Raw genomic sequence first — 11,291 nt, 5'->3', positions numbered from 1 at the left:
TGTCACTGTGCTTCATTATTAGTATTAGATATCTTGATTGATGCTCATTTCTCTGTTGAGGAGCATTAATAAAGTAAGTATTTGGTCTCTTTAATTGCATCAATCTGTGTGTTGCAGGAAATTTCGTGAGTTTAAGCTTTTTTCACGTGATGTAATGGATGCCTTTTGTCCCTTGCATTCGCTCTTGAAAGGAAATTGTAATCCTTTTTAGGGATTGTGTGGCCCATATTGCAGATCTTGTCACATCCACATAAAATAAATTAGTACTATAGGACCACAAGAAAATACATGTTTAGGAAAAAAGCAGGGAAAAAGAACTCTGCGTTCTAGAAGTTGTTGATTTAATACTTTCATATTTGCTGATTTAATGTTCAATTTTTGTACAACATTGCACCAATAGTTGTGACTTTAAAGTTGTTATTGCTACGATGAGTGCCAATAATTGAATGAAATATACCATTTGTTGTAAAACTAACCAATCATGTGATGCCAAATCAGCTACACAAGTATTGGGGCCCTTTTTGCACCTCTATTGGTCTCACTTTCTTTTTGGGTTGTTTTGGACACCTTGGCAAAAAGCATGTTGATGTGGCCCTGGAATCTTAGTTATAAGCAGGGGACTTGCCAATTAAGCTATTGTAAAAAATTGGGAGTGATTTGAAATTTCCACGTAGGATTTTGAGAAGCGCGAAGTTAGGGTGCACAACTATTGGGTCCTCTCTTCTAAGAGGGTAAAATATAATGAATGGGTTAGAATATGTAGAGTTTTATTAGTAGATTTTGTAAGAGTTAAAACGTGTATGTAGTAGGGGAGAGGGTCTAATAGTTGAGCATCTTGATTTCATGCTTTTGCAAATTTATCAATTTTTTGAAGCAACTTAATTGGCATGTCCCTTGCTTCTAATTAAGGTTTCAGATCCACATCATCAAATACAATGCTACATCAACATGTTTTTATTTGTTGAGGTGTCCAAAATGCCCCCCAAATGTTAGACCCATAGTTGCGCAATAAGTCATGATTTATTGGTGTGATAATGTGGCATCACACAATTAATTGCTTCATCCTATAATGATGGGGCCTTAAATTGAAACTAAAGTATATAACTCTTTTAGTGATTTGTTGTTTCTTTTAATGACTCCATTTTGTTAAAGGAATTTAAGGAATTGAATATTGATGATGAACACTATTCTTAATGCAATAATATAGAAAATTCTAGTTTAAATATTCCCTCTCATTATCTATGCATAAATAAAATAGCTATATTACTTCTCCATGAACACCTCAAAAGTCCTAAAAGTGGTGAAGGCACCACTCTTGTACTTAAGAAGTTACACACATGTTTGATAAGAGTAATCTTCAATAAATGTGAACACATACTTGGCTCTTAAAAATGAAAGAGTTGTAAATGGCATGAGATTACTATGTACCAACTCAAGTAAGGTAGTAACATGATGGGTCTTACCCTTAGGAAAGGATTCCTAATGATGTTTTCCATGGACACAACCTTGACAAACTCCTTTTATACATAAAACCTTAGGAAGACCAAGTATAATATCATATGTACTCATTTGTTGAAGAAACCTATAATTGAGGTTCCCAAACCTCTCATGGGGGCTTCACTTAGTGAATTTGGGTTATATCACATGCAACTAAAGAATTCCCCTATTTTCAAAAAATTTTGCCCTAAACTTCTTTTTTGTCATCCCCTCCCAATACATAACTCAAATTAAACCCCCCTATGTTTACCAAATATTGTATTTTTTCATAGCCCGAATTAAAAAGCCCCCTATTTTCATCAGATAGGCAATATATTGAGTTCATTTTTTGGGGATACTAAACTGCGTAATATGAATGCACTTGATATAATATTGCCTAGCCAGTGAAGCCCCTATGAAACCTCTTGTGACAAAGTTTGCTCAATGTGTGATGAACCACAAAAATGAATCAAAACCATGGAACCCATATAATATAGATCCATTATCAACTCGTCTTGAACCAATAATTTTTCCTAGATATTTTAATCTTATAATAACTACATCATGTTGTATAAACTCAATTGTCTTCTCATCCTCAATATGGAAACTCTAGTATACAAAGAAAAGAGTAAAAAAAACTAGATAGCTTAGAAAACATTTTTAATGCAACATTACTTGACCCTAAAATTAAAATTGATGTGTAGCTATGCAATGAAATATGAGAATTAGTGATATTACAAAGAGACTCAAGGATATCATATTAATGAGTCACATGATGTGAGGAATCTAATATTTAGTAGCTATTTATGGATTTGTCCAAACCTTTAGTTATAAGATCTTGACCTTTTCTAGGTTTGAGAATATAAATGTATTTTTTCATGGCCTTAGATTACAAAATTTGACATCATGATTATGCAATCTATAAAATACTGTGATTTATTTTTCTACTTTGTCATAGAGTATTTCTTATTTGTCTTAGATGATTTATCTTGTATATCAATTTTGTTTTTCTACTTGGATTGAATTCTCATTTAAATATTTTATATAATTTAGAAAACTTCTTAACTTTTCCCATAGATGTTTGGGGTACTAGTGCTTGACTTTTTGAAGAGGTGATAAAATCTTTGGTTAGTAACTTAGATTCTTCTCTTGTGAGTCTTTCATAAAGTTGTTCAAAAGTTGGAGTATTAAAATTTATTTCAAGAGAATGTATAATAGAGTAGAAGGTAGAATAAAACATTTCATAAGGTCCATTTAGATTTAATATAACCAAGAAGATGCGTTCTTTATTTATGATTAACCAAAACCATAAATTTGAGAAAGAAGAGACTTAAATTTGACCAATAAATATTTAATAGATGTGAAGGCATTAAGAGATAAGGTAGTTAATTCGATGTCCAATTGAAGAATTTTTTACTCGTATAATTTTCCAAATAAAGCAACAAAATTATCCCAAATTTATTTAGGAGTTATACAATTTTCAAGATGAAATTATAAATTATCAAATTCGTGCAGACCAACAATGCCCACAACGTCATCTAAATTGCCCCAATAGACAAATTATTCATAATTTATTGTAAATTATAATATTGACCATTTATCATTTTCTATAAACCCTTTGACTATACAAATTGTTGTACTTTAACTTTGCATGTGTAAAGTTATGTGAGGTTAACATATTAATTTTTGGATCAATGCTTGAAACAAAAAGAAACACTTGAATTGTACCTTACAAATCACTCAAATTTGATTAGTACTACAATATGGACCTCGTTGGAAAATGTGACAAGCTTTCATCATATCATGTCCAAAATGGAACCCCAAAACATCTATTTTAAAACACAATAGTTTTTTTTTGTTTTTTTTTTAAGCTGTATGAATCTAAAAATTACATGTATAATCAAAACACTTATAATTATTTGATAATTTTTATTTTTTTGAACATTTTTTTTTAAATGAGTAAAAGTTATGCACCATTAAAATTTAGTCTAAAAAAAGGACTTCAAAGATGGAAAAAAACACTGATTTTTTTTTTTGAATATAAACCTCACTACAATGTAGTGGATAGAAGTGGCTTTTTGTCAAAAAAATTCAAGTTCAAAAAAAGATCCCTTAGTTTGAAAGTTATACAAAAATGAAAAAATACCTTTCTATCAATTATTGTAACTACCTTCAAAGTAGTAACAATAACCAATAACATAAAATTTTAACAATTTGAGAAAATCATTAGCTGTTAATTGTGATAATTAACATAAAATGATATAATGTAATGTTAATTGTTAGCATATAATGCTAGTTTACAATAGAATATATTAAAGATTATGGTTTAACAATAAATGTTTAGAGTTGGTATTAGAAATGCTAACTATATATAGGCTAATAGAAAATGTTAGGGTTGATTTTTTTTATTGTGAGGGTGTTGTGAGCTTTAGTTTTCATGATGGAAGCTAAGAAGCGATTGTGATAGGTTTATCCACTTTTTTTTTAAGTTAATGCCTGAGGATTATGATTGGCAATGGAAGTAGATGAGTACATTGTTTGTGTTGCCTTTGGTGTGGGGCCTCTAAAGGTGAGATTGATTGTGAAGCCTTCGAAAGCTGGTTGCAAGATTAAGGTTGGACCCTTAATGGTTGGTGATTGAGGGTTCCCACAAAGATCTACAAAAAATAACCTTCAAATTTATTCCAAAAAAGAAAAAGGAAAAATGCCTTTTTGTTTGTGTATATTACACCATGTGTTGAGGGTGTTATGTGGCCTAGAAGACCTTATAATAAGAACTTCAACTATTGGTTCAGAGGCTTGGTTGCACTTAATATTATATGAAAATAAATAGTATCAACAAAAAAACAATAAAAATACCCTTCAAATATCCTTAATAGAGGCTGCAAATCCTCCTACCAAAATTTCACCGATGATCTAAAAGAAAATCACCCACATTTACAAAAATATTTTTACCTTGTACTTTTATAGTCTCTACAATTATGCAGTACAAGGGAATTTTTGTTTTATAAAAGATCTAGTGATGAAATTTGATGCTTTAATAGGCATTCCTAGCTTAATTGAGCCTTCTAGATGTAATGACAATGTCCGTTTGACTATATGGCATAAGTGTAAGATTCATTTAAAATAAGGAAAGGAATTATAATTCATGATTTTGATACTATGTTGGAGCAATAATAAGATGAACACAATATCCAAAAAACTTCCACACGTAATGCCAATGTTTGTTTGACTATATGACATAAGTGTAAGATTCAATTAAAATTAAGAAAGGAATTATGATTCATGATTTTGATACTACGTTGGAGCAGCAATAAGATGAACACAATACCCAAAATACTTCCACAAATGAATAAACACACAAAAAAAAAACATTATCATAAAAATATATAAGAAATGTGATTAATTACTCGAAAAAAAAACACCATTTTAAAATTACTCCCATGCCATTGCGGGCAGTAGAACTCCAAATTTATACAAGTAGCCTCACAGAATTTGCATGATATTCAACAAAGTTTGGACGTCTCGTGTAACCATCTGCGATCTTCAAAAGAAAACACAGTTGGTGAACAACCATTAAAAAATCTACATTAAGAAACAAAAAGCCAATACCTATAATTGAGGTTCCCAAACCTCTCATGGGGGCTTCACTTAGTGAATCTGGGTTATATCACATGCGACTAAAGAATCCCCCTATTTTCAAAAAATATTGCCCCAAACTTCTTTTTTGTCACCCCTTCCCAATACATAACTCAAATTAAAAACCCCCCTATTTTTACCAAATATTGTATTTTTTCATAGCCCGAATTAAAAAGCCCCCTCTTTTCATTAGATAGGCAATATATTGAGTTCATTTTTTTGAGATACTAAACCCCCTAATATGAATGCACGTGATATAATATTGCCTAGCCAGTGAAGCCCCTGTGAAACCTCTTGTGACAAAGTTTGCTCAATGTGTGATGAACCACACAAATGAATCGAAATCATGGAACCTATATAATATAGACCCATTATCAACTCGTCTTGTAGGGATAATTTTTCCTAGATATTTTAATCTTATAATAACTATCATGTTGTAAAAACTCAATTGTCTTCTCATCCTGAAAATGGAAACTCTAGTATACAAAGAAAAGAGTAAAAAACAACTAGATAGCTTAGAAAGCATTCTTAATGCAACATTACTTGACCCTAAAATTAAAATTTTTGTGTAGTTATGCAATGAAATATGAGAATTAGTGATATTACAAAGAGACTCAAGGATATCACATGAATGAGTCACATGATGTGAGGAATCTAATATTTAGTAGCTATTTATGGATTTATCCAAACCTTTTGTTATAAGATCTTGACCTTTTCTAGGTTTGAGAATATCAATGTATTTTTTCATGGCCTCTTCTAAGGCTCTAGCTTTAGATTACAAAATTTGACATCATGATTATGCAATCTATAAAATACTATGATTTATTTTTCTACTTTGTCATAGAGTATTTCTTATTTGTCTTAGATGATTTATCTTGTTGTTTTTCTACTTGGATTGAATTCTCATTTATATTTTATATAATTTAGAAAACTTGTTACGTTTTCCCTTAGATGTTTGGGGTACTAGTGCTTGACTTTTTGAAGAGGTGATAAAATCTTTGGTTAGTAACTTAGATTCTTCTCTCGTGAGTCTTTCATAAAGTTGTTCAAAAGTAGGAATATTAAAATTTATTTCAAGAGAATGTATAATAGAGTAGAAGGTAGAATAAAACACTTCAGGCCCATTTAGATTTAATAGAACTAAGAAGATGCGTTCTTTATTTGACTGTGATTAACCAAAACCATAAATTTGAGAAAGAAGAGACTTAAATTTGACCAAGAAATATTTAATAGATGTGAAGGCATTAAGAGATAAGGTAGTTAATTCAATGTCCAATTGAATAATTTTTTACTCTTATAATTTTCCAAATAAAGCAACATAATTATCCCAAATTTATTTAGGAGTTATACAATTTTCAAGATGAAATTATAAATTATCAAATGTGTGGAGACCAACAATGCCCACAACGTCATCTAAATTGCTCCAATAGACAAATTATTCACAATTTCTTGTAAATTATAATATTGACCATTTATCATTTTTTATAAACCCTTTGACTATACAAATTGTTGTACTTTAACTTTGCATGTGTAAAGTTATGTGAGGTTAACATATTCATTTTTGGATCAATGCTTGAAACACAAAGAAATGCTTGAATTGTACCTTACAAATCACTCAAATTTGATTAGTACTACAATATGCACCCCCTTGGAAAATGTGACAAGCTTTCATCATATCATGTCCAAAATGGAACCCCAAATCATCTATTTTGAAACACAATTTTTTTTTTTTTTAAAGCTATATGAATCTAAAAATTACATGTATAATCAAAACACTTATAATTATTTGATAATTTTCATTTTTTTGAACATTATGCGCCATTAAAATATAAGCTAAAAAAAGGACTTCAAAGTCAAAGAAGAAGAAAAAAAGTGATTTTTTTTTTGAAAATAAACCTCACTACAATGTAGTGGATAGAAGTGGCTTTTTGTCAAATATTCAAGTTCAAAAAAAGATCCCTTAGTTTGAAAGTTATACAAAAATGAAAAAATACCTTTCTATCAATTATCGTAACTACCTCCAAAGTAGTAACAATAACCAATAACATAAAATTTTAACAATTTGAGAAAATCATTCGCTGTTAATTGTGATAATTAACATAAAATGATATAATGTAATATTAATTGTTAGCATATAATGCTAGGTTTACAATAGAATATATTAAAGCTTATAGTTTAACAATAAATGTTTAGAGTTGGTATTAGAGTTGGTTTACAATAGCATATATTAAAACATTATCATAAAAATATATAAGAAATGTGATTAATTCCTCGAAAAAAAAAACACCATTTTAAAATTACTCCCATGCCGGTGCGGGCGGTAGAGCTGCCTCACAAAATTCGCATGATATTCAACAAAGTTTGGACTTCTCGTGCACCTACCTATCCGTGATCTTCAAAAGCAAACACAGTTGGTGAACAACCATTAAAAAAATCTACATTAAGAAACAAAAAGCCAATACCTAACACAACTAATGTTACTATTTTTCACTAGTACAACCAGTGTTAAACTTAGATGGTCTGCAGTCCGTCAGAGCTTTGATGCCCTTGGAACAAAGCCAACCATTAAAGTTATGTTTGGCCCATTTACTCGCTGAAAGAGTATAAGATCTTTCAGACCAACATCATTTGGTCTCCCACGTTTTGCTTTAGTTTAAGTTAAATGCTCTGAAACAGGTCAGAGGTTTGATGCTCTTTTGGAACAGAGCCAAATATTAAAGACATGATTGGTGTCCTATTTACTTGTTGACGGAGTACCCAATCTTTGAGATTCACAGCATTTGGAGATGATGGGTTTGCATCGACAGTTTAGGGCATTTGCAGTGGTGGTCACAGTTATCATCTTTGCATTGCAAGCGACTGAGACGGCAGCGAAGTTGAAAGCAGGGAAGGAAAAAATAAGCAATCTGGAGTTCTATTTCCATGACAAAGCTTCGGGACAGAATGTGACCGCCGTGGAGGTAGCGCACGCTCCATCGACCAAATCTTCGCCCACTTTCTTCGGATCTGTAGTTGTGATTGACGACCTCTTGACAGAAGGGCCGGAACCCACCTCCAAATTGTTGGGCAGAGCTCAGGGTCTGTATGCCCTGGCCAGTCAAGAGGATCTTCAACTGTTAATGGCGGTCACTTACGTTTTTCAGAGTGGAAAGTTTAACGGAAGCACACTCGCCGTGGTGGGTCACAACGCTGTGTTTAATGAGATTAGAGAGATGCCAATTGTTGGAGGAAGCGGGAAGTTTAGGATGGCTCGAGGATACGCCCTCGCCCACACACACTCCTTCGACATCAAATCTGGGAATGCAATCGTCCATTACAATGTCACTGTGCTTCATTACTAGTATTAGTTATCCTGAGTGATGCTCAGTTCTCTGTTGGATGAGCATGAATAAAGTATGTATTTGGTCTCTTTAATTGCATCAATTTGTGTGTTGCAGGAAATTTTCTGAGTTTAAGCTTTGTTTTAGGTGATGGTAATGGATGCCTTTTGTCTCTTACGAAAGGAAACTGCAGTCTTGATTGTAGGGGTTGTGTGGCCCAGAATGCAGATCTTCTCACATCCACATAAAATTAGTACGGTAGGAGATATAATGTTTGTGTGGGCAAGAAAAATACATGTTTTGTAAAAAGTTAGGGTAAAATATAATGAATGAGTTAGAATATGTATTGTTTTATTTCTAGGTTTTGTAAGAGTTAAAGAAGTATGGTAGGGGTGGAGGATCTGGTAGTTCAGTATCTTGATTTCATGCTTTTAAAATCTTATGTGGTCGTTTCAAATCTTTCAATTTTTTACAACAGTTTATTTGGCAAGTTCCTTGCTTATAATTAAGGTTTTTGATCCACATTATCAAATATGATGCTACATCAACATAATTTTATTTTTTGAGGTCTCCAAAATGGCCCTCCCAAAAGTTAGATCCATAGTTGTGCACTAAGTTATGATTTATTGGTGCGATGATGTGGGCTCACATGGTTTGTTGCTTTTTAGATCTAAGAAACACATCTCATTCAATTATCAATACTCATGAACACCACTAACAACTTTAAAGCCACAACTACTAGTGCTTAAGTAATATTAAAATATTGGGCACTAAACCAATAGATGGTATAACAACTATTGGAGCAATTAGGTCCTATCCTCTCTAATGACAATTGTTGGAGTGATTATTAAATAATTAAATGCTATTAGCTAGGAGATTGAATGTGGAGTGATGCATATACTTAGTTCTAGGATAATGGAGAAGAAACTTTTTTGATGTCACCAAATACCAACTTTTCCAAGGGTTAAAAATGGTACTTTTTTTTATTTGAAATTGTAATAGTTTGTCATTTTTATGTGGGGACATATATGATCTAGTAATTTATTGTGTTAATCTCTTTTTTTTTTCAATTCATTTGATTCTTTATGCTTTGTTAAATGTCAAGTATTGGAGGTGTTTAGTAATACCTAAGATAATGTTACATTACAAAGGTTGTGCTCTCCTAGGTTGATCACCTTGATAGGATTGACTTTATAGTCATGGAAATAGCCAAGGACAACAATCTTCAAACATGTAGATGCTCTAGAATGATGTGATATATAATAAAAATTTTAAATTAGATTTTCCAATCGAATGTTCTTAGCACACTCTTACTTTTAAATAATTTTTAGATATGGGTGGATTTTGAAAATAAAAATTAAATGCCTTTAAAAATACAAGTACATAGAAATAAATCATGCTAGAGGTCTACCAAGTTAGCTCAAGGTTGGAAATAAACGGGTGGGAATTGACCAAAGTTTGAATTTGAATTTCAAAAAAATTGGGGCTTGATCCATGGGTATAGGATTGATCCTATACTAATAGGATATATTTATAAATGAAAATGGTAATATCTAAACATCAAATGAATGTCTAGATATGGTTTTCATAATAAACACCAAATATGTGGAAATATATGTGACTATAGCTGCCATGGAGTTGTAGTGAAATATATGAATGAGGACAAGTAATGATATGTGAGAATGATCCCAACTTAGTACAGAGTGTCATTTATTGATACATATGTAATTACATAAACTCATTCCAACAAAATGAGTTTGATACTAAATGGGTATACAAATATCAACCTTATATGGTCCCAACATTGAATCTATGGTGGCATTTGCAGTCACCTCTTTTGGCTTGGTAGAAGCATTTTAACATTGTCTACTTGATTATTATAGAACTCAAGCTTGCTCATCTTTCTTGGTGTATTATTTTCCAAGGCTTTCTTGTGGGCTCTCGACTCAGACATATGGGGTTTCTGGACCCACAGTGCCCATTTTGTGGCCAACTAGAGACGTTCAAGCATCTCTTCTAGTTTTGCCATCGTGCCCAACATTTATGGAGTTGGATTCATGATTTATTTTGTCTCTTCTACCTAGAACCCTTTTCTTGGCATATGGTTCTTTTGGGGGACTGGCCTCACATCTGTTTCAAGGTTACTCAATTTTTGAATGCTTTTAGGGTGTAGATCGTATATGCTTTATGGTAAGATAGAAATGTTGTTATTTTTTCTCATAGCTCCATTGATACTTATGTTTTGCTTTATACTAAAGTCACTATTTGTAATAATGTTATGTTTCTGATTCAAGTTCAAGTGAACAAAGTGGCTCTAGAGGTCTCCCACCTTCAGGAACCACTTAAACATTGTGGTAATGTCCCATTCATTGTTGGCAGGGTGCTCTTGGATAATTCAACCTCCTGCTCTGTCTCGTGGTCATTGGCATTAGAGTTTCTCAACTCAAGACTCTCACTCACCAAGATCCTAGGCCCCTCGCTACTACTCTAATGACAGGGTGGCTCGGCTCAACGGTGTTTTGCTTCTCTTCCACACAGGTTTCTACCTTCGAGTGGATTAGGTAGTGCAAGGTCATCTTCAGGTGGTGGTAGTGGGCTGCCTTCAGCTAGTAGTGGTGGTGGGTGGCTAGAGTCCTCAAAGTGGCTCCCTCGAGTGGATCTATCTATCTCGTAGAAGCGAATTGAAAAAAGGAAGAGGGAGGAGAAAAAAATTGTTGTTGAGGGGTGGTCATTACTTGATGTACCCCAGGGACCTCACTGATGTATGGATAAAACCAAATGATAGGGATCCTCCTCTGCCACCCTCTCATGTTGCTCTTGTTGCTTAAATTGGTTATGGTTTTATTCTACTTGGGC

At 32.6% G+C, this 11,291-nt stretch overlaps 1 protein-coding gene across 1 annotated transcript; it reads left to right on the top strand.

The window, feature by feature from the left end:
* Positions 1-7,586: 7,586 nt before the first annotated feature.
* Positions 7,587-8,789, top strand: LOC131031474 (dirigent protein 23). Its single transcript, XM_057962590.2, has 2 exons — positions 7,587-8,508; positions 8,583-8,789. Exon 1 carries the CDS (start codon positions 7,902-7,904, stop codon positions 8,454-8,456), a length of 555 nt encoding a protein of 184 aa, XP_057818573.1. The 5' UTR covers positions 7,587-7,901; the 3' UTR covers positions 8,457-8,508; positions 8,583-8,789.
* The last annotated feature ends 2,502 nt before the right edge of the window (positions 8,790-11,291 follow it).

Source organism: Cryptomeria japonica, chromosome 10, assembly GCF_030272615.1.
Source record: "Cryptomeria japonica chromosome 10, Sugi_1.0, whole genome shotgun sequence".
NCBI classification, from domain to species: domain Eukaryota; kingdom Viridiplantae; phylum Streptophyta; class Pinopsida; order Cupressales; family Cupressaceae; genus Cryptomeria; species Cryptomeria japonica.
This window is presented reverse-complemented; position numbering and strand designations above follow the sequence as displayed.

What these genes read in the sequence shown, in the direction of transcription:
- LOC131031474 (XM_057962590.2), top strand. Translation starts at nt 7,902, where the DNA reads ATGATGGGTTTGCATCGACAGTTTAGGGCATTTGCAGTGGTGGTCACA.